Source organism: Pectinophora gossypiella, chromosome 25 (assembly GCF_024362695.1).
Source record: "Pectinophora gossypiella chromosome 25, ilPecGoss1.1, whole genome shotgun sequence".
Taxonomy (NCBI): domain Eukaryota; kingdom Metazoa; phylum Arthropoda; class Insecta; order Lepidoptera; family Gelechiidae; genus Pectinophora; species Pectinophora gossypiella.
In genome coordinates, this window is record NC_065428.1 from 9,788,196 (window position 1) to 9,812,905 (window position 24,710).

Below are 24,710 nucleotides of genomic sequence, written 5' to 3' on the forward strand. Positions count from 1 at the left end.
CTTCACCGCTAATCATTTATGATCCAAACATGAATGTTTTTGTATGCAATAAGGTGTTTTCAATTCGTATTTTCATGTTATGTGAATTATCTAATGTGTACTAATTCTATTAAGCCGGGAAAGATACCTATATAACTGTATAAATAAATAGGTAAGTACTTAATATTATGCCAAGAAATGTATTCTTCGCTAGGTCACTTGAGACTTTTCCCATAAAATATAACATAAAGTTTCATAACAACATAATAGCTTTATTACAAACAACATAAAATTAACAATATAACAAAGTTCCACGTAAAAAGATGAAATAATACCCTATACAGCCACAAACTAAACCACCTGTATAGAACCTTGTCTCAGTGAGTTGTAAAGCCAAAAGCAAAACAAAGAGTTCAACATCCGAAGTGTTATTAAAGCGACAAGGTTCTAAAAGGTGTAACAAGGGAAGTACTTTCTATGAAAGAACAGTTTGGTAATAAATAAGTGTGCATTGCCTGAGAACTACCATTTTGGTACCGAACGTCGGCGATTACGCGCGAATTTCATATTAAGAACGATATTTCTTTTTAATTAAAAAATAATAATAATCTTAAATTCTTTTCCTGGTATAATCTTGCAGATAAAAAAATAAGTGTGAATTTTTAAATCGTTTTCTTTTTCCTATAAAATAACATTTTCCTTTTAATAATTTGGCTTTATAAATAACCTTTAAATTATTTAATTTATTTCACTTTTTTTATAAATATTGTGTTTTTCATGGACAAACGTTTTGTGCCTGTGATGTGATTTAAAAAATATTGTATTTCGTGTTTACCGTGCCAGAATTTTGACGCTTTTTGGTAAGTTTTTCTTTACATTTTCCTTTCTTGGACTTTAAATATTTTGATTAAATTTCACTGGAATAAAAATAAATTAAATATTTAAACCTACTTATTCAATTTTTGTGACTGTACTCAGAAGGTTAGTTAAGTATGATTAAGTGTAAATGAATAAACCATTGATGTATACTTAATTTGTATTCTCTTGTATACTTAAGTATAATACAGAGTAGGCAAGATAGTGTTATTGGTAAACAATCTTCTTCCTGTATCGTGTGGGTTGTGAGGTGGATGACCAACCCCATCAACCCTGATGTCAGGGTTGCTATTGAGCCGCCAAATGCCCCTGATATGTATGGGTCATGTAACGACTTCTAATTTACATCAGTAAGTAGTTACCGGGGCCTGTAATGTCCTAACTAAACTAGGAATCACAAAGTGATTTTTTGTGATATGTCCCCACCGGGAATCGAACCCGGATGGATGTGTTACGAAATTGATATTGTACGGTCACGAGCATCACTATGCAAATATTTTGGTACCATGACAATTTGCACTGTAAGTCTCACTAAATGTCAAGTATGTTAGTGCGACATAGTCCTAAAGTGGGTACATTATATTGCTCATAACTGTAGCAATACATGAGTTACGAAAAAGAAAAGCAGCCATCAATTGGCTAAAATGCAGTGCTTGAAAATATTTTTTGTTAAGTTTTCTCCGATCTTTCATACCTAATAACACTATGATTTTGCAGTTTAAGCTGCGCAAAAGGTTATAGATTATAGTGTAAAAATCTAAAATTGTGTTTGCTTTACTGAAACAATTTATGTTTCCCTTCTCAAATAATATAAAGAACTGGTAAAATTTAAGGACACTCAATAGTGGCGACACCTGATGGGAGAAAAATATTAAATATTCTCTTTAGAGGATCAAGGATGAAGGATAATAGGATTACGAAAGCAGTAAATAAAGCGAAGGAGAAAGGAAAGACTGATCACCTGATTTCGAGGCTGATCACCTGATTGTCTGAATGTAAGATGATCCGTGCTTCGGAAGGCACGTTAAGCCGTTGGTCCCGGTTACTACTTACTGATGTAAGGAAGTCGTTACATGACCCATATCAGCGGCATTTGGCGGCTCAATAGTAACCCTGACACCAGGGTTAATGAGGTTGGTACTCCACCTCAGAACCCACACGATAGAAGAACTCATCCATGTGTAACTAAATGGACATACGAGGAGGTAGATGATGTTTTTTCCTTCACCTGTAAGGAGCATAAGAAAGTTCTAGAAGTTTCTTAACTATATCCATTACTTGTAAACTATGCCGTGTAACACTTATCTACAAAGAGCAATCTATGTCACTATGTTATTATCACACGACTTCACGTGTTTTTATAATAATGATAACATCTATAGCTTTGTTTGTAGTCCCTCTGTGTGTCGATGTGCGAAAGAAGATTGGAAGTATGGAAGAAGATTGCATATTTGCCGCAAATGGCATTAACTACTTGGCCGGACAAACGGGGAGCATTGAGGGCTCTTACAAGGGGTGTCCAGCTGGGCGCGAACCTCGGTTCAGGGCGTCGTCTGAGAGAAAAATATTTAAAAGAATTTATCGACTCTAGTGAAGGAAAACGTTGACGACGCCGGCGGGGTCGGTATCGGAGTTCTGAAGTGTTTGTTGTCGCGAGTTGATTATCTGTGGTTAGAGTAATCGGGTCGTCAGGATCGTATATTATGTCCTAATTACGACTAACAACAACAACAGTAGCTTTTTTTTTACCTTTTTTTGCTTTTTTGCCTTTTTTTCTTTAATCTGAAGTCTTTGTATAAGGGTTCTAGTGCGTGTGTCAGAGTTAATGGCGCTCTGTCTTCCTGGTTCGACATCTCTGTTGGTGTCAGGCAGGGATGCGTGGCGTCACCATGGCTGTTTAATTTATTCATGGATAGTTGTCTGAATGAATTGAAAGAATCTATGAGTGGGGTAAGAATGGGGGAGTTGCTTCTGAAGTGCCTCCTGTATGCTGATGATCAAGTTCTTGTAGCATCATCGGCGGAGGATCTTCAGTACATGGTATCTCTAATGGTAGATGAATTACAAAAGAAGGGTATGAGAGTGAATGTTAATAAGACGAAAGTTTTGGTGATGGAAAGAGAAGAAAATGTGTCTGAGTGTAGAATTATGATTGGGAATGAAATGGTAGAACAAGTGAATGAATTTGTGTATTTGGGTACTATGTTTACAAGGGATGGTAAATGTGATGAAGATATAGAAAGGAGAGTGAGATTGGGTAATTCAGTGAATGGGGCAATGCACGCAGTTGTTAGTAGCCAATGTATCTCGCAAGATGCGAGGATGGCTGTTCACAATGCAGTGCTTGTCCCTACGCTGAAGTACGGTAGTGAATGTTGGGTATGGCAGAAGAAGCATGAAAGTAGGATCAATGCCGTAGAAATGAGGTCTTTGCGTAGCATCTGCGGTGTGAAGTTGAGTGATAGAGTGAGAAACAGTGTGATAAGACAGAGATGTGGTGTAAAAGACGATATAGTGACTAGGATTGAGAAGGGAATGTTAGGTTGGTTTGGACACGTAGAGCGGATGAAGGATAATAGGATTGCAAAAGCGGTATATAAAGCGAAAGTTGATGGTAGGGCTGGCAGAGGAAGACCGAGAAGGACTTATGATGACCAAATTGGAGATGTCCTTAGAAAAGGTTCAATACGATCTACTCTGAACCGGCGTGCGTGTATGAAGCGATTGATGAATGTGGAGGAAGCAAGAGAAGTGTGTCAGGATCGAAGCAAATGGAATTCTATAGTCTCTGCTTACCCCGGTGGGAAATAGGCGTGAGTTTATGTATGTATGTATGTTCTTTTCTTCTAAAAGTTCAGAAAATTCAATTCTATGAACTCATAGACCCTACTCACCTTCAACTCAGCAGGACTCAGGGTGGTAGAGAATAAAATTTACCAGGTGGTAGAGATCGGTAGAATATGCTTCATACTCCTTCGATTTAAGAGAGGCCCAGGATACAAAGGACCGGAAAATGTTATACCCATTTATGTATGCAAATCCAAAAACAATTCTGATAAAGGTTTCTACAGCTATTGTTTATTAAATATTTTTTTCTGTTCATTGCTGCTTGCTTCTGAATTCTTTGAAATAATAAAATAAGTTTAAATAATTTAGAAACTTTTTTCTCGTTTGTCTTAAACTAATGTACACTCGTTTGAACACAAGTGTATTGTTCTCTTACTTTTTGTCAATTATAAATAAATAAATATATTTTTACCGAAATCTATAATATATTCTTATTAGTGAAGATATACGTAACCTTTAGAATAGAATAGAATAGAATAACTTTATTCCCAAAACAGTGCAGTACAAAAGTAGAGAAGATAAAGATAAGTATACAAATCAAAAACACACTGCCAGGGAAAAGGGGCTGACTCAGCATGTTGTTGCGAAGGATAGTAGAAATACCACTCTTAGCAACACTGATATTCTGCCAGTACCTAAGTTACGCTTATAAATACTTTGAACTATCGTGCCAACAAAAAGTGTCGGGATTTACTTACAATAAATAAGAAAATAAGCAAATATAATTATGAAGAAAATATATGAATTACCTTTAGGACTTCTGGTGGATATCTTAAGAATAAAGGAATAAAAACATCTGCCAGCGCAAGTTGCAACTCATCCGATCGGATGTAAAACACTACATAAAAATCGAGGTGCTTTTCAGCATTAGAACATTTTACCAAGTTCATACTTTACCATCAATGTAATAAAGTTACGTGCTGGCACATAATGTTAGTAACCGTTACGCGAATTAGCCCTCTGAATTTTCGCACGATGGCGGGAAAACAATGCGTTGCCGTGGCAACGGCAATATGGCGCCGGAATGTGTTGCGTTCACAAGACAATGTCGCAATCAAGATAATAAACATTGCAAAGGCAAAGGTTTTTTTGCATACGTTTTTATTGGCCTGTGAAAACAATCACTATTGATTGGCTGCCAGAATGCGAGTTTGTTTGTTTTTCAAAATTATTTTTGGCCTGTGATACTCGCGAAATTGGAATAATTGAACGTGATACAGTGAATTTGTTTTCATACAGTATTGTGATCGAGTTCCAATTTAAATATTTGATCGAATTGTTGTATGGGACAAATTATATTATTTCGCCCTTGTGTTTCTGTGAATGGGTATAGTCATATTGATATATTTATAAATTGAATAAAGAAATAAAGAATACACACAACATACGTACAATACAAAATTACACACACAATTATAATGATTTTAATGTATACTTACTTAAAAATTGTATTATTTTAAAGTCATTGTAGTCCTGTGTGTGGTGGTGAGCTTACTTCTCAAACAGGGAGCGCCGGTTCAAACCCCGGTATCGGACTTGCACCACGGAGTCATTATCATCATATCGATTTGACAGATCCGGTATTACAGTTGCGACTTCCTGACTATAAATTATATCTGACCTTTCACTCTGAAGGCACCCCCGGACACTATACAAAAACCTCATTCTTACCCTGTTCGGCCTAACGCCATAGAAGAAGGAATAACACTACATATAAAACGTCAACTCTTTGTTCCCCACCAGCGGCTGAGCTGTAAACCCAGCTCACCCCCTCTCGGTCTTAGTTTAGTTTTCAATCGTATGCGCGTCAGTCGTCCCACACACAGATGCGCGTGTATCAATGTATAGTGTCTGTGTAACACAAGATTTTTGTATGAAGGGACTGGGGTGGGCTAACGCGTAAATATACGATCCCGTCGACCCGATTACTCTAGCCATACTCTAGCCATAGAGGTGGCCAATCAGCTCGCGACACCAAACACTTCAGCACCCCGATACCGACCCCGCCGGCGTGGTCGACGATTTCCCTCAATCAGCGCATATCGCTATCGACCTACTAGGGTCGATTAATTCTTTCAAATATTTTTCCTCTCAGTCGACGCCCTGAGCCTAGGTTCGCGCCTAACTAGGCTCCCTCAGGCCTGTTGTCTTAAACGTTGTACCGGGTGAGAGCCTTCAGCGCTCCCCATTTATCCGGCCAAGTAGTTAATGCAATCTGCGGCAAATCCCTATGCCCTATCCCACATAATATATATCTCTAAATAAGTATATTATGTTCTGTAAAACAATACTGGTTAACATTTCACATTATTATAAAACATTGACAAGTTAGTCTCCCATGACAAGTACAATTAAACAATTATCTTTACTAATTGTCCAAACCCATGTATGTTTTAACAATACGCAACCTCGCCCTACTAAATTGATAGTACTTACATTGTTAATACTAGGAAATTACTACTTATGCCTGCTACAGACATTAGCAATTCAACCCCGCTTCGCCTGGGTCATATAACAAGGAATAATACTAGGTACGTACGTACGTACGAACGGCGTCTGTGGCCCAGTGGCTGAGCATTGGGCTCACGATCCGGGGTTCGAATCCCAGTGGGGACGTATCACAAAAATCACCTTGGGATCTCTAGTTTGTTTAAGACATTATAGGGTGTTAATGACATCGTAACGAATACTGAGGGGAATAATCCAGACCACGATTCTGAGTTGATATCAAGTGGAATTTCCTGCCGGAAAATTCATCAAAATTTTAGCGTTTTTTTATTATTTTCCGCTCGGATTTTCCACTTGATACCAGCTCAGATTCATGGTCTTAATCATCCGTCAACGTTTCCGTTACGATGTCACTTACATCCTGTATATGTATATCAAAATATATTAACCAAGTGAGAGCTCTTAGTGCTCCCCATCTGTTCGGTCAAGTAGTTTTGCAAAAAAATAATTTATAATATTTTTTTGTTACGTAAATGTTCCGATTCAAACAAATACCTCCCTCCAAATCTAAATAGCTACCTTCTTTATACTATACTAGGTCCTATGATTTAAATTTTGGGCCATCGTATTCCCTTCTTACCCAATATTAAATACAATCTGGTTATTATCTAAAATAATTACCTACATCGTTTTAATTTTCACACGTTTAGCTTTTAAACCTACAATTATGAATCGCGAAACCTTTTTGTTAAAATTAATGTAATCTATCAGATTACGATGGAAAATTATCTCGCATCTAATATAGCATGTTGAAATGTCTTAGACAAAGAATAGTTTGGAACAGCAAGTCATTTTGTTAACTTTGCAATCTTGTAGCCAAGATAGGCTGTAATTAATTACAAAAAAAAATTAGTATGACACAGTTTTCTCGACCATTATAGACAACGATACGGCTCTTCACCTACTACGTTGGTGTAACAGAAAGCTCGGTGAAATGTGGGTACTTAGTTCATCTTGCAATGGATGTACCTCTGACTACCCCAATTGGGATATAGTCGTGAGCTTATGTTATGATTTTATATGAAAAAGAGCTTGTTTTAAGTTTACGCGGTTATTATCATAATTAAAACACATAACAACGGGTTCTTACCGCGTAATAACGGGTTCATATCCCTGCTAAAAACGCGGTAAGAACCCGTTATTATGTGTCTTAATTATGAAATAGAGGTGTTGAAAGCTTAACTTTCGACATACATAGCAAACGAAGTAGCGTGATTCCCAGCAGTGGGACAGGATATAACATGACAGCATCACGCCTGTATCCCTGAAGGAGTAGGTAGAGGTGTAAAATATATACATCCACTCCTCGCCAGCTATAGGTAATAGTCTCTTGTAGCAAATGTAAATTGTTACTGGCAAAAAATTTATTTTATTCTTATTCTTGTAACATCATTGGCCTTATACGTCTGTTTCAGACGATTTATGACGTCATTGCCTCAAAGAAATGCACTTTCTTTCATGGCTGTGCAAGCCAATCCTAGAGCGGCAAACTCTACCGCACACTCTGCAGGAGAAGTCTCCAACTGGTGGATTGTTGTCGGTTTGATGGCGTTTCATTCTCCTGCTCGCCAGTGTGTCAAACCAGGTGCCAGGTCTTGTAACAAGGAGAAAACATATTGCCATTAACCGGGCACAAATATTGGAAACCACGTGATATCAATTATCTATGATCCAAACATGAATTTAAACTCATATTTTATTAATTCGTTATATACCTATACCCTCATTGGTTTTTAAAAAATGTGTTGCTGTTGCAGTTTTTGTCATTTCTTCTCCTCAGCCATAACACCTTGCGAAATGACGTAGAATCAAAAATGTAACACGAAGACCTGTATTGTGTTACATTTTTCTTAATAAGAAGTGGTCTAAGACTAATTTACTATAACTATAAAACAATTTTCTCATACCAAATGTGTTTTATTTCCACAAATAGGATAAAATATTATGCAAGTCGCATAGACTCACGATCGTGCGACTTACAAATTATTCCTACGGCTCACAATCGTGAGGGTCTGATTGCTGAAGACCAGCTAAGCTGGGATTTTTTTTGTATTTTTCCCGGGGTCTTTGCATGGCATAAAAAGCTGTCACTAACATTTTATAGGCCTACGAAAGATTTCGTTTCTTCGGTTGGAAAGGGTTATAATTAACAACAGTCTATCATCCTTCCCTTTCCTTTTCGGTGGATAAGAAAATGACAGGTAGTTACATAAAATAAAATTAGGAGGTGTCTGCTATCAGGGCCAATATGAACCGAAATATCTGAATCGAACAAACTCAAGTAACCTTTAACCTCAATTCAATACAATACAGATTGTTATCTAAACACTTTTTATTTCAACCGTTTCTGTTACAAAAATAAATCTTTGAGATTTTAGGTCACGAATCTGGCATTTTTACCTGTTGATAGTAAGATAGCTCGATTTTGCAAGAAATTATTATTAGACCTGCGTCTTATCTGAAATAATTATCTACAAGACAATAGTAATAGTCTATGCAAGCGATAGAATATAAGGATAAGATTTTATGCATTATTTAATCGTTTACCTTGTAACCTAAAAAGTAAAGACGATATAGTGACTAAGATTGAGAAAGGAATGTTAAGTTGGTTTGGACACGTAGAGCGGATGAAGGATAATAAGTAGGTAGGATTACAAAAGCAGTATACAAAACGAAGGTTGGTGGTATCGATGGCAGAGGAAGACCTAAAAGGACTTTGACCAAATTGAAGACGTCCTTAGAAAAGGTTCAGTACGATCAGCTCTGAACCGGCGTGCGTGTATGAAACGATTATCGAATGTGAAGGAAGCTAGAGAAGTGTGTCAGGATTGCAAGCAAAAGGAATTCTATAGTCTCCGCTTACCCCGATGGGAAATAGGTGTGAGTTTATGTATGTATGTATGTTATCTTGTAACCTGACATGCATAATATAAACAGCCTATATGCGTCCACCAACATAGCTCGGAGAATTGCAAAGCTGAAGTGGCAGTGGGCAGGACACATAGCGAGGAGAACCGATGGCCGATGGGGCGGAAAGGTTCTAGAATGGCGACCACGTGTCGGACGATGCTCAGTGGGTAGGCCCGCTACAAGGTGGACCGACGATCTGGTGAAGGTCGCGGGAAGCCGCTGGATGCGGGCAGCGCAGGACCGATCGTCGTGGAGATCTTTGGGGGAGGCCTATGCCCAGCAGTGGGCGTCATACGGCTGATGATGATGATGATGATATGCGTCCGACTGCGAGGCACAGGCTTCCCCTCGAGCATACTCCACCACGCCAATAGGAGGTGTTTGAGCTAGTACCCGTAGACCAGCGGCTTGAAGTGCCTTCCGAAACACGGAATCATCTTAGTTTTCCGATAGATTTTCCAGAAGATTCTAGTTGAATACACAGGGATAAAAAGTACAAACAAAATAAGTTCTTCTCATACACACACACACACACACGAGCAGCTCAGGCAGATAATTGTCCATCATTTGTTATCACAACTCACATCTGCATAGACACTTATGAATATTTACACATGTGAATGCTTTCAGCAAACACAGACACATACATAATTACATACTAAACTAGGTAGGCTACGTTAGGCCATAGAATAAAGAATAATACGTATAGAACGGTAAATCTCCGCCCCGCACCGATTGGCAACGGGTACCGACCTCACCCCCTCTAACACCCGTATTCTAAGATGTTCACTCCAACTTTATCTTTGTATTTATTTTTATAGCCACAAGTATTCCCATGCTGCACTATACCGCTATATTAAATATCTTCTATATAAACAGCCTATATAGGTACGTCGCATTACTGTGCACAGGCCTCCCCTCAACCGGAGGGGATATGGAGCATACTCCACCACGCTGCTCCAATGCGGGTTGGTGGAGGTGTTTATACGGCTAATAGCCGGGACCAACGGCTTAACGTGCCCTCCGAAGCACGGAATGATCTTACTTTTTCGGACAATCAGGTGATTCAAGCCTGAAAAGTCCTTACCAAACAAAGGACAGTCTCACAAAGTAATTTCGACAATGTCCCCCATCGGGGAACCCGGACCTCCAGATCGTGAGCCTAACGCTCTAACCACTGGACCACGGAGGCTGTTATAAAATAATATCTCCTGTATTTAGATAACAAAAATCGCCTGGAAGAGATTGCTACTTAGCAATAAGTCCGCCCTTTGCACTCATTCTGTTTCTCCTTTGTTTTGTATTTTGTATTTTCCTGTTTGTGCAATAAAGTATTTTTTATGTTATGATATAAGCGCTGAGGGCTTTCACCATCCATCGCTATAACTACTCGTCTTAATGTGTTTACACTCGAAAAATCCAACACAATAATTACAACTTCTGCGCGGGAGTTCAAATATAAATATTGAACTGAGATAGTTTTCTTTCATCTCATATTTCTAAGATTGATCCGAGATATCAAAACAAACTTAATACCTTCTCACGGTACACAGGGTGTTTGAGGGATGATTCAGAGATTCTGAGTTGATATCAAGTGGAATTTTCCGTCGCAAAAGTATGGGACAGAAAATAATAAAAAAAAAGAAAAAGGGGTTGACAGACAGACGAACAGACGGAAGGAAAAGAAAGTGATCCTGTAAAAACACAAAAATTTTCGAATTTTCCGACAGGAAAATCCACTTGATATCAACTCAGAATCATGATATAATAATAATAATAATAAGTAATAATAAAAGAAGTTTATTCAACCACAAATATTTTACAAAATTGCTTAAACCTAATTAAGTACATGTAACACATTATCAGTTGTGGCCGAAAAGGAGGAGCCTCAGCATTGCTGCTGCTTTTCAGTCACCCCCTGTATAACCAACTGAGTCGCTACACTGGACGCCGCGAGAACATTTTACCAAAACAAAAACACTATTGAAATTAAAATTTAGACAGAAACATAAATATAAGCCATGCTGCAATTTGGTCGACCAACTGGCGAGGAATAAACATGGTCATGGTCTCAATCATCCTCCTCAGTTAGCTATATATCTGACGGAACTGGGGTACCAGTTGGAAGTATACTGCCTACCCCAATGGGAAATAGGGCGTGATCTTATGTATGTTTGTAATCTTATTGTTCTACAGGTCACTGAACCACAATGGCATTCCTGCTATTAATCCTCCTATCAGCAGCAAGCAGCCAAGAGGTGTCGACTCCAGCAAACCTGCTTGGTCCCAGGAACTACAACTACCATGCTTATCGATACTTGGAGGACCCCGAGCCTACCAAGTAAGTTATTTAGAGATCAAATTCAAATTCAAAAATATCTATCTTCAGTGGTTGGGTTACCTACATAGTTGTTGCTGGCAACACAAGTTCAATAATATTATATAATTAAGTACGAATAGTTTTATAATTATGGCAATATTATGCCGACTTAAATGGCCGACGCCTCTCGCGAAAGTGTAACAATTGTATAAAATATATAAATAAACTAGCGACCCGCCCCGACTTCGCTCGGGTGCTATGCTGAAGAAAAAATGAAATTATTTACGACATCACATTAAAAACCTCAAAAATAACAGTATTTTTCCACTATTTAATGGATGTTATTATACATATAAAAATTCCTCTTGAATCACTCTATCTATTAAAAAAAACCCGCATCAAAATCCATAACATAATATAAATAGCTTATATACGTCCCACTGCTGGGCACAGGCCTCCTCTCAATCAACCGGAGAGGGTATGGAGCATACTCCACCACGCTGCTCCACTGCGGGTTGGTGGAGGTGTTTTTACGGCTAATAGCCGGGACCAACGGCTTAACAAAATCAAAATCCGTTGCGTAATTTTAAAGATTTAAGCATACATAGGGATATCGTTAATAACCATCAATCCAATCCGCACTGGGCCCGCGTGATGGTTTAAGGCCCGAGCTCCCTACTCGTATCCATCCATACGGAAAGCCCGTGCCCCTGCAGTGTGGACGTTAATGGGCTGATGATGATGAGGAATATAGGTACAAAAAAAGCGACTTTGTTTTATACTATGTAGTGATAGTGACAAGAAACAAACTGGTGTTTGCACAGTAGAATTTGGCAGTAGAATCAGTCCAGTACAATCGTCGGGACCAACGGCTTAACGTGCCATCTTACTTTTTGGACAATCAGGTGATCAGCCTGTAATATTCTAACCAAACTAGGGATCACAGAGTCATTTTTGTGATATGTCTCACCCGGCATTCGTGAGCCTAACGCTCAACCACTGGACCACGGGGGCCGTTAGCAAAGAAGTGAAACGTAACTTTTCTTTTTCAGAAAAGGACCAATATTATTTCCAAATGATGCGCCACCGCCGCCTAGACCCCCACTCATAGTCACCGCGAGACCCCTAACAGAATCCATCGCCAGAAGTGAACTCAACAACTCCATAGCATCGTCCTCACAGATCAATCCGGAATTTCGGCTTAAGCCAAACTTTCTCAAGCCAGAGTTTCGGCTTAAACCGGAGTATAGAAAGCCAGATTATTTGAAAGGATTCCTGTCAAGGATTAAGGATTATCGGCCATTTGTGCTGCCAACACCAGCTGCCGATTATGCTGCTTATGACGGAAGGAAGTCAGTCTTGGATGATATTGGGGACAATGGATACGGCGATTATACGGTAAGTTTGAATTTACTATTCATATGTTAGTGTGGGAGGAAGGGGAAGACCAAGAAGAGCTTAAATGGAACAAATTAAAGAGAAGGTGAACGTCGTGTCTTATAAGAAAGTGAAAGAATTGAATCGTGTACCAGGTTCACGACAAATTATGAAATTCTGTTTACTAAATAAAGACAAACATTTTCCTTTTTATATTTAACTTATTTATGAATTTTAATCAAGAAAAACGTAACATTTAAGTCCGACATTTTATCACGTTTTTCTATGACGTCACAGTGTGCTTTTTCATACAAATTCCATAGTAATTTTGTGTTTTGATGTTTATTAAAAAGTAACTGATTTGACTAGTTGGAGACTAGCCTATTGGCCTTTGCCTCTTTTAGTGATGATATTAGTGTCAATCTGCCAACGCGGGAGACATTGCAGAATTGTTAATTAGTTTTATTACAATCCGTAGACTTCTTTCCTGGTGCGGATTATTATTTTAAAACTAGTCTTTCGTTTTGTGGAGGAAGCAAAGAATACCAGCGTGGCTAACGCCGCGAATTATGCTGAGAGAGGTCTTTTTATTCAAGTCCTTTTAGGTCGCCACCGCAGATGATCGGGCCGTCAGTTCAGTCAGTTCATTTTTAAATACTTATTTTTTTTTAGATTTTGTTTTGTTTTTTTTTTCTCTCTCCTTGGCATTTGTTTTTTTTTTCTAATATATATTTTTTTAATTTTAGTGTTCTTTTTATTGGTGGTTTCTGTCCTTTGTTAAATGTAATGTACCTTTCTGTCAGAGTATGTGGTGTCCGAAAATAATAAATTTTAATGTTCCTTTCTTTAGAAGTGTGTCAGAATCGAAGCAAATGGAATTCCTTAGTCTGTTTACCCCAGTGGGAAATAGGCGTGAGTTTATGTATGTATGTAGTTTATCTTTAATCTACGTTTTGTAGTAACAGTAGATCTACTATGTTACATTTTCAAAATTCGAAATAAAACCTAAAATAATTCAAATTGAATCCATACAAATCAAATAGCTTTTAGAAATGAATCAGTTATGTAACATGTAATGTTGCAATGTAATATTGAGCCCGGGACGAATACTATTAGATTGTCATAACTGAATGCTTAATAATGAGTTTCCTCTCGTAATGGAGTATTCAGAGCGAATTAATAGGTATCTGACTGTGTTCTTTTTATACATATAGAATATGATCGAAGGGTTAAAGCCATGGTAGCCCAGTTGGCGCTTCACTCTCACTTTGAGGTCGCAGGTTCGAATCCAAGCACATGCCTGAACCAACGATTTGTTTTCGAATTCATGTTTGGATCATAAATTATTATCACGTGCTCAGGGTGAAGGAATACATGGTGATGAAACCCACCATGACCCAAACATGTTTGGATCATAAATAATTATCATGTGCTCAGCGGTGAGGAAACCCACATTCTCGAGAAATGCATTTTCGGAGGTATGTGACCTAATCTGTATTGAGCTGGTTTTCCGTTCGAGGAGGAGCTCGGTGGCGCAGCGGTAAACTCGCTCGGTCTGCGATTGTTGAAGTTAATAAACTTTCACAAAGGCCGGTCATAGGATGGGTGACCACAAAAAAAAAGTTTTCATCTCGAGCCTCTCTCTCCTCCATGCCTCGGAAGGCACGTTAAGCCGTTTGTCGCGTGGTGGTTTAAGGCTCAATCTCCCTATTCATCCATAGGGACGTTAATGGGCTGTGATGATGAAGCGGACACCGTGAGAAACAGGATAACGCTAGGACGAGGCTAGATGACAAAATAACTTCTCAAAGAAAAAACAAGTTAAAAAATTAATAAACATCATTAAGTTGAAAACAGTAACACATCACATCTAGGACAGTCAGCATCGCGAACATTCTTCCACCGTGACTCGCCATCTCTGCCGATCAAACGCTGGATTTGGCCATAGAACACGCGATAGTAGAGTAGTTTCCAACTAGTCAAATCAGTTACTTTTTTCTAAACGTCAAAACACGAAATTACTTTGGAATTTGTATAAAAGAGCAACGTGTGACGTCATAGAAAAACGTGACAATATGTCGCCCTTATTATTACATTTTTATTTATTAAAATATCTAATACTGAATTATAGACGTTTGTTCGGCCACCTGTGTGGCAAATCAAACATAAGTAATGACATAATAAAAAAGCACAATAGGTACTTACCTACCTAAGTACTTCAACAATAAATCATCTCCCTAACGTTATCCCGTTTTCACAGGGTCCGCTTACCTAATTATTGCTTATTCTATGCCTGACGATTTGATATTTTTTTTTGACACTTTTCGATTTGTTCTTATTTAGTAATCAGTATTTCATAATTAATCTTTGACCTAAGAAACTACCCAATTTTATAAAGTCAAATAATCCTTTTTTAAAAGACAGAGAGAGAAATAGAAAAACATAAAATAAAGAATTTAAATCAAAATAAAAACAAATCTCAAAAATATCAAAAATAGGTATCTTTATTGATTAAGTAATTTAATTACACTTTGAATCGTATTTTTTTACATAAATATTATTTATAAAATGAATTAAGGATTTATTAAATAATAATATTAAAAAGAAATAGACGATTCGACGTGTAACGATGTAACCTACTGAATAAAGATATTTTTGAATTTTAATTGAGTAGGTAATGAACCCTTCTTCCCCACCGCACTACCAAGCCGCACTACCAGTTGTGCCGTGGGGAATATTTATTCCCTTCTGCACTACCAGCTAGTAGTGTCGTAGGGAATTTAGAATTTCAAAACACCCTTATTCCCTTCAACACTACTCTATTAATTTACTTACTAATAATATAATTTACTTACTAATAATTTACACCGACAAGAGCGTGGCTCTTAAATTGATGATGATGAACTTGGCCTTGCGCGCCAGTCTTCAGAATCTGAACGTAACGTAATAATATAAGTCAACAGTGATTCAGGTGGCTATATTTATTATAACATAAAAAAGTATATTTCACTTATCTTGATTCCTTTTATTTTCAAAACACAAATGTCGTACAATAATAGCCATCAACCTTATGTTTTTAAAACTTCCTTCAGTCCCATTCATCAACCATTCTAAATTCATACCATAAACAACCAAATACCCATTTATTATTCTTCCATAGTATTATCTCTTACTTTCTACTCACTTTCCTATCCCCGTTCTCACTCCCCGCTCATCTTCTAGCCTCCCATCCCAAAGGAACAATTTTGTGATATTATTTTTTTTCTATCCATTCATGTTGTAATGATTGATTACAGCACCATTGTGCCATGGCACCAACCAGGTGTTGTTTCATTTTCTTAATTAATGATATACCAGACTTTTTCTTAGGGGGAAATAGTTTTGCTATTGATATAGGGTGGGCTGTTCGGCGAACACGGGACTTATGCCGTACTGTTACGGACTCTAAACCACTGAATTCGATTTTATATATTTATGTGCCTATGTTTAGACAGCCTCCGTGGTCTAGTGGTTAGAGCGTTAAGCTCACGATCTGGAGGTCCGCGTTCGATTTCCTATGGGGACATTGTCGAAATCACTTTGTGAGACTGTCCTTTGTTTGGTAAGGACTTTTCAGGCTTGAATCACCTGATTATCCGAAAAAGTAAGATGATTCCGTGCTTCGGCGGGCACGTTAAGCCGTTGATTCCGTAAAAACACCTCCACTAACCCGCAGTGGAGCAGCGTGGTGGAGTATGCTCTATACCCCCTCCGGTTGATTGAGGGGACGCCTGTGCCTAGTAGTGGGACGTATATAGGCTGTTTATGTGTGTGTGTGTGTGTGTGTTTGGATGTGCTTTCCAGGATTTGTGCCCGGTTAATGGCAATAGGGTCGCCCTGGTGAGGAGTGGGTCTGTATACTATACACCACCCCCTACTCCTTCAGAGATACAGGCGTCATACTATGTCTTCTTCTTCTTATCGTGTGGGTTGTGAGGTGGAATACCAGCCTCATCAACCCTGGTGTCAGGGTTATGATTGAGCTGTGTTACTATGTTATAGAATAGGAGAGTTATAAGAATAAGAATAAAATAAATTTATTGCCAGTAACAATTTACATTTGCTATATTCAAATTCAAAATTTAAAATTCAAATTCAAAATTGATGAATTCAAATTCAAAATATTTATTTCGGAAACTAGTCCATATTTAGTTAGTAACAAAAAGCTTAACCTAGTATTATTAACAGATTCGAAAGACAAACAACATAAAAATAAAACATATGAATGAGACCGGCCCGAATCACCGAAGCCGCGGACAGCTATATACTATGAACTAGGTAATTATGAATATTGCGAATATAAGATTCTTCTTCTATCGTGTGGATTGTGAGGTGAATTACCAACCCCATCAACCCTGGATTATAAGATTAATTAACGGATGTTTTTGGAAAATATAGTACATAACATAAACAGCCTATACTCGTCCCACTGTTGGGCACTGGGCTCCCTGTAATATTTTAAAAAACAAGATGGGGTGTAAGATGGTATTATATGTCGTGGCCAGATCTTAGAATTGATCATTTCATGACGTGCTCGACCATTTTATAAAGTAGGTAAGTAGGTAACATTTACACTTTGAATTATAATTTTCTACATAACGATCGTCTCATCCGCCTAAAACTACTGCAGCTTCTCACAGCCTGTATGGCAGGGGAATAGAAGCTGCAAGAAAAACCTCGGCACAGGGCCTTAGACGTTCTTTAAAAATTAAATTTTTATGGGGCAGTCAGAGATACATCCATCGCAAGATGAATTAATTAAGTACCCGCACCTCACCAAGCTTTCTGTTCAGTGTTTTGTGTTATCGTTTCAGTTGGTGGCAAGTCACCCCCATATACCTGTAGTCAACTCGCCTCGCGTTTCATGAGTCTGAGTCAGTTTACTCCGAAAGAACAGAAAATCCGAATAGAAAATATATTTCGCAACATTTTAGGATCAAATTTCTTCATTCTGAGTAAACTGACCCATCCAGGCGAGTTGACTACAAAAATATACACAAAAAGTGTTAACTCGCCCGCAAGGCAAGTATTAAGTGGGCGAGTTGCCACCTAACATTTTTTTCCTACCACACAGGTACAGACACCTCTACCGCCAATCTACAAGGTCTTAGCAGATCACGCCAAGCAGAAAGTCCTTAAACTGAAGCACAATCCGCTGGAGCCAGCTCATCATGATTACCAGGTAATAATTGTATACAGGGTGTTAGTGACATCGTATGAATACTGAGGGGGATGATTCAGACCATGATTCTGAGTAAATATCAAGTGGAATTTTCCACACACACACACACACACACACAGACACAGTGGATTTTTTTTAACTCAGAGTAATGAGCTGAATCATCCCTCTCAGTATTCGTTACGATGTCACTTACACCCCAAACAAGTAGCCAACCAGGTCGCTTGAAGGTAGGAAGGAAAGTATGTAAAGTGTGCGTGTATGTTTTAGGTTAAAGAACCAGATTATTCTCACCGCTACCAACATAACGACGTGAGGGACGATGGGGAAGCAGATTATGATCATGTAAGTAGTTGGTATAGTTTGTAATTTATAAAAAGCATAACGTTGCCTTTTAGCCCTTGAAAAGGCTCTTTCTGATATCATTTTCTTCAACAAAACTTTGATTTCTTTCAATTAATTTTATAAGATCTCCTTTTGGATTGAAACAAGCTTTTCTATTGCAACAAAAATCACTTCCGAATTGTGTCTTCTCCAAAAGTCGTTTACAAGGTTTACACCACAAGGCGATTTTTTTTAAATACAATACGCTCGCGTTTGACCACAATCTCACCTGATGGTAAGTGACTCATGGTCAGAATGGTCTGACTCATCCGTGAGACGTGAGTTACCACACAGGACTCGTGTAATTTAGTGCTGGTATATCTGCCTTGTTTCTGTGATCTGTGGAATATGTAGAGCGGTTTAACACTTTCAAGGACAGAACGTCTACGGACGTTCCGATTCCATGGTGTCTTACTACCTATTATGAACCATCAATGACCCATGGTCTCTGTCCGTGAAAGGGTTAATAAACATAGTAAATAACACTCTTATAACAGCAAAAGTACCTATCTTATTACAGGCTTCGAACTATGCCTTCTCCTACACGGTTAAGGACCAGAAGACAGGCGATGACTTCTCACATTCCCAACACAGCACCGGTTCTTCTACCAACGGAGAGTACAGGGTTCGACTCCCAGACGGGCGTATGCAGATAGTCTCCTACACAGCTGATCATAACGGCTACAAAGCTGACGTAAGATACGACGACGAAGACAAAACTTCTGGAAACAGAATCGATGATAATCATGATTACAAACAAAAACCCGATTACAAGAATACTCTTGATTACCGAACAAATGATTACAAACATGATTATGATGAAAATGATTACGATAAACATAATGATTACAAAAGTAATCCTTACGATTATGTTGTCAGTCGGGATTACAAACCAGTTGCAAGTAAAGATTCTTACAATCAATATACTGATTTATCAAAAGAATATAATAGTGACTATTCGTTAGAATATGACGGTAAAGATGATAACTACAGTCCACATAGGAGCAAGTTCTCTTCTTTCGTACCTAAAAGTTCTAATTTAGGCACAATTATTGTACCAACAGAGAGACAGCTAAATTCTGTGTCTTCAACTGTAAGGCCTTCTTATGAAGAACTGAAACATCTTTTTGTGAATAAACCCACGCAAAACTATTACAAAAATGTCGAAATTAACGTCCCATCGACAACACCAAATACTTTTAATTTTGATCAAACGACAGAGCATGTTGTTGTGATAGGGAAGACGAACCCAAATCTGTATACTAATATTAGGAACGTACCGCTAACTGCTACTCCCTCGCCGGTATCAACTAGTAATTTTGTAACACCAAGGAGTTACTTAGTATCGACGATTGCTAGTTTAGCTAAAGGAGAAAAACCAGTGTTGTCCGACAGCTTTATTAATAGGATTAACAAGTACTTGACATTTACTTAAAATGTACTTGCTTACATTAATTTTCGGTGCCGATGAGGATAAAATCTGGCTATTTCTCCCATTTTGGTTTTGGTTATATTTTTACACTATGACCCTTTGCGCATCAAAATAAAACCATACTTAGTGTTATATTTATTCCCTAAAGATCGGCAAGAACAAAACTTATTTTCAATAAAAACAGCCATTTTCCAACTGATGGCTTTTCTTAAATGGGTTACGGACAAGCTACCGAAATGATAAAATAACACTTTTAAAAAAAAATCAGCATGTTACAGTTGCCGTAACTGAATGTTTTTTTTTTTTGCCAAGGTATAGGACTACTTACCTCCACCAATCCGCATTGGAGCAGCGCAGCGTGGTGGAGTATGCTCCATACCCCCTCCGGTTGATTGAGGGGAGGCCTGTGCCCAGCAGTGGGACGTATATAGGCTGTTGATGATGATGATGAGGACTACTTACTTTAGCCAGAAAATTATACAAAATCGTTTAACAGAACTTTGCACTACCGTTCTCAGCCAAGACAAGTTTTTTTTGGCTTTTGCAATTCACCCTATTATTTTATTAATTTCCTTTGCCTAAATCTAACCAAGTTGTATTTCCTTAGTAAGTATTAATTATTTAAGTCTGAAAGTTTACCAATTTACAAGAAAAACCAAAACCATCTAAAGATCGTTTTTAAATTGTTTTTGTTAATATTATTACAAACATCTTTATTCTTAACATTAATTTTGAAAATAGGTAAGTACTTAATAAGTTTTAGTCTAATTTATAAAGTCATAATTGTTACTTAAGAAATATTTAGTTAAGTACTTTATTAAGGATTTAAATTCATGTAAATATTTATTAAAATTGAATCGTAGGTACATAATACTTTACACTTTTGCTAATAAATTATTTTTAAACAATTTGATTTTTATTTTGTATCAGTACAAACTAACGACCTTCGTGGTCTAGTGGTTGAGCATAGATCTCACGATCCGGAGGTCCGGGGTTCTAATACCGGTGTGGACATTATCACAAAAATCACTTCGTGATACCCAGTTTGGTTGGGACATTGCAGTCTGATCACCCGATTGTCCGAAAAATAAGATGATTCCCTGCTTCGGAGGGTACTTTTAGCCGTTGGTCCTGGCTGTTAGCCGTAAAACACCTCCATCAACCCGCAGTAGAGGAGCATGGTGGAGTATGATCCATTCAACACCAGTTTGGTAGTAACACGGGAAAAAAAATGTGTTTGAGAGGAGGCGGGTGCCCAGTAGTGGGACGTATATGGACTGTTTAAAATGTAATGTTTTTATTTATCATTTTGGACCTTTGGACTTCGTATCAAAAATGGCTGCATGTTGCCTTCTGTTGAAGTGCCAGTTGTGCGAACGCTATTGCCGCTCCCGTATTGGACTTTTCATTCACACAAGACGTTGCCACAAAAACGCTATATAAACCATCTGATCAAGATGTAAAGTCCAAAATGATAAATACATAAAACGTACCATTTTAAACAGTCCATATACGTCCCACCGCTGGGCACACGCCTCCTAATTATGTCATTTTGTCGATTGGTGCTAATATGCGAATAAAATGATAAAAATAAAATGATGTCTACAATTGCAAACTCAGTTTCAAAATTGGTTGAACAGATCCAAAAACTCGAGAAAATGAATGCCTTCTTGTAACATTAATGCTGATTAGATGAGGAGAGATGGTTAAGAACGTGCCGGGTTTTATAAACAGGTTCCTCAAACACTAAAAATCACTAAAAAGGTAAGTGGCATAAGATTAGGATAGAATAGAAATCACTTATTTTAGAATTGATGAGGCTGGTATTTCACCTTACAACCCACATGATAAGAAGAAGATTTATATTAGATTTAAGTTGGTATAGGTACACAGTAGGACTGAACATAATAATTAAACCTTATTTCTAAAAAGGGACGTCAGCTCAGCAAAATGTTGTGACACTTCGACATTGAGGAACAAACGCTGACTTTCAGTAGTGGCCCAAAAATACTATACAACAGAAGACACTTCCTCGTAGGCCTTTACATCTTGATCAGATGATTTATACAGCGTTTCTATGGCAACGTCTTGTATGGCTGAAAAGTCCAATACGGGAGCGGCAATAGCGTTCGCACGACTGGCGCTTCAACAGAAGGCAACATGCAGCCATTTTTGATACGAAGTCCACAAGTCCAGTCCTTGTCAGATGACTAAACCCAGTATCATTCCTTATTCTATGAAAGAAGCTAAACAATTTTGTGTGAAATAAAGAGCTATTGATTTACTTAATAATATGTTAAAATAACAATAATAATATGTTAATACTAGTTTGGTTAGGACATTACAGGCTGATCACCTGATTGTCCAAAAAGTAAGATGATCCGTGCTTCGGAAGGCACGTTAAGCCGTTGGTCCCGGTTACTACTCAATGATGTAAGTAAGTAGTCGTTACATGAGCCATGTCAGGGGCCTTTGGCGGCTCAATAATAACCCTGACACCAGGGTTGATGAGGTTGGTAATGTACCTCTCAATCCACACGATAGAAGAAGAGAAGAAGAAGATGTTAAAATGAGATGAAGATGAGGCGCACGCCGGACCTGTTAAATCTTCAGGTTAGGTAACCGGACCCAGTGATAAACGGGATAACGGTAAATGATAATGATGTAGTGACTTAAAGGTCGGTCAACTCATATTGCTGATCATCCTCGCAGTCCATGTGTCCCAAGTCTCATATTTAGCTTTAGATTTAGCAACGCGGTGTACTCGTAACTTCTTGATGGATAGAGCTCACAGACCGTGCAGCTACGTTAGGTATGCGTTGTCTAATCAAGAACTTTCCATGCTATGTTCCTCAAAAGTAATATAGATGTCGCTGTCGAAATTTAACGTAATAATTACCTATAAACTGCCTATATACGTCCTACTGCTGGGCACAGGCCTCCCCTCAATCAACCGGAGGGGGGTATGGAGCATACTCCACCACGCTGCTCCACTGCGGGTTGGTGGAGGTGTTTTTACGGCTAATAGCCGGGACCAACGGCTTAACGTGCCCTCCGAAGCACGGAATCATCTTACTTTTTCGGACAATCAGGTGATTCAAGCCTGAAAAGTCCTTACCAAACAAAGGACAGTCTCACAAAGTGATTTCGACCATGTCCCCATCGGGAATCGAACCCGGACCTCCAGATCGTGAGCCTAACGCTCTAACCACTAGACCACGGAGGCTGTAATAATTACCTATTTCCTCATTACTCGGTTACATAATCATTCAAAAATACATTGTAATGGCAGAAGATGGGAGAAGAAGAAATAGGATGGGTGACCGCAAAAATAAAAAAGTTTTCAACTCGAGGTCCTCCGTGCTTAGGAAGGCACGTTATGCCGTTGGTCCCGCATTAGCAGTCGTTAATAACCATCAATCCGCACTGGGCTCGCGTGATGGTTTAAGGCCCGATCTCCCTATCCATCCATAGGGAAGGCCCGTGCCCCATTAGTGGGGACGTTAATGGGCTGGTGATGATGATGATATTTAGATCACATTACGTATAGAATTATGTTCCTACCCATATTGATTTCCTTGATTTTGATCATAATAGTGAGTGGAAAACGATTTATGTCTTGGTGTAATAAAAAGTGTCATTATTTACTTATATCCAAAAACAAAGATAAAATATGTCTGTTATCCATGAAACTAGAACACCTGTTGCCTGTTGTGCTTTTCTGTATATGTTGTCCTTATCTCTGTATTTTGTGTCCATTGTGCTCAATAAAGTATTTTATCTTTCTATCTAGAAGGTCAAACAAAGGCAAATCTTTACAGCACCATCAATTTTTTGTTTAGGAAACGTGACCTGGAAAATCCCTCAAGGATTAGTTGTGTATCTCCCTATCCATCCGTAGGAAAGGCCCGTGCCCCAGCAGTGGGGACGTTAATGGGCTGATGATGATGATTAGTTGTAAACTTATGTTCTGTTTTTAAATGCAATTTACACCGAAGTACGGAATATCATCCGTGGTCTAGTGGTAAGAGCACCTCAGCGTGGTTGAATTTAAATTTTTATTATCTAAGGATTTTATTAATGTCCCAAGGAACCCTAAAAAGTTGCAAGTATACGGAACTCTGCAAGATAAGACGACTCTCCTGCGGTCTATGGGCTGTCGATTATTGGCGACGATTCCAATAGTGATGGACTTAGAAAGTAACGAACGAAAAATAAAACTGAAAATGAGACTACCTGAACTCTAAAATACCAGGGCCACACCCCCCTGGGCCAAGTAACACCAATTCATCGAAAAAGGCAATTAGTAATTTGACATTTGCGCATATAAATGTAAGTGCGCAATGTAAATAAATGTTACTAGCAATATTGCTTTTGTAGATGAATTACTTTGACGTGGCCTTTCTAACCCTCCAGGAGACTAAGCTTTGGTCTATGGGCAAAGAAAACCACAGACTGGGTGACAATTTTATTGTCAGGAGACGTTGTGGTCGACTTTAAAATGGCGTGGCGTGGTGAGTTAGATACTCATTTGACATATCGGAACGAGAAATCCCGGGATAAGTTACATTTAAAAGAGGTGTAGGTAGTGTAAAACTATTTTTTTTTATAACTTACATATAAAACCAATAGTGTATCTACCACATTTCTGCAAATACATACATACATAAACTCCTATTTCCCACTGGGGTAAGGAAAAAATATGGAATTCCATTTGCTTCGATCCTGACACACACTTCTCTTACTTCCTCCACATTCATCAATCGTTTCATACACGCACGCTGGTTTAGTGTAGAACTTACTGAACCTAAGAAAATGAACATATTATGAAATATAAATAATAATGATAGAGAAGAGTA

General features: G+C 38.3%; 1 protein-coding gene and 1 long non-coding RNA gene across 2 annotated transcripts in view; both read left to right on the plus strand.

The window, feature by feature from the left end:
• Positions 1–24,710, plus strand: part of LOC126378239 (uncharacterized) — a 79,018-nt gene that overhangs the window by 25,119 nt on the left and 29,189 nt on the right. The gene's annotated exons all lie outside the window — the stretch shown is intronic.
• On the plus strand, positions 533–20,554 carry LOC126378099 (uncharacterized). The gene is made up of 6 exons (XM_050026265.1): positions 533–839; positions 11,317–11,461; positions 12,493–12,838; positions 17,931–18,038; positions 18,306–18,380; positions 18,940–20,554. The coding sequence occupies exons 2-6, from the start codon at positions 11,331–11,333 to the stop codon at positions 19,852–19,854; spliced, it is 1,575 nt and encodes a 524-aa protein (XP_049882222.1). The 5' UTR covers positions 533–839; positions 11,317–11,330; the 3' UTR covers positions 19,855–20,554.

What these genes read in the sequence shown, in the direction of transcription:
- LOC126378099 (XM_050026265.1), top strand. Translation starts at nt 11,331, where the DNA reads ATGGCATTCCTGCTATTAATCCTCCTATCAGCAGCAAGCAGCCAAGAG. An exon ending in GAGGACCCCGAGCCTACCAA is followed by an intron (nt 11,462 to 12,492) that starts GTAAGTTATTTA and finishes TTTCTTTTTCAG; the next exon opens with AAAAGGACCAATATTATTTC. An exon ending in ATGGATACGGCGATTATACG is followed by an intron (nt 12,839 to 17,930) that starts GTAAGTTTGAAT and finishes CCTACCACACAG; the next exon opens with GTACAGACACCTCTACCGCC.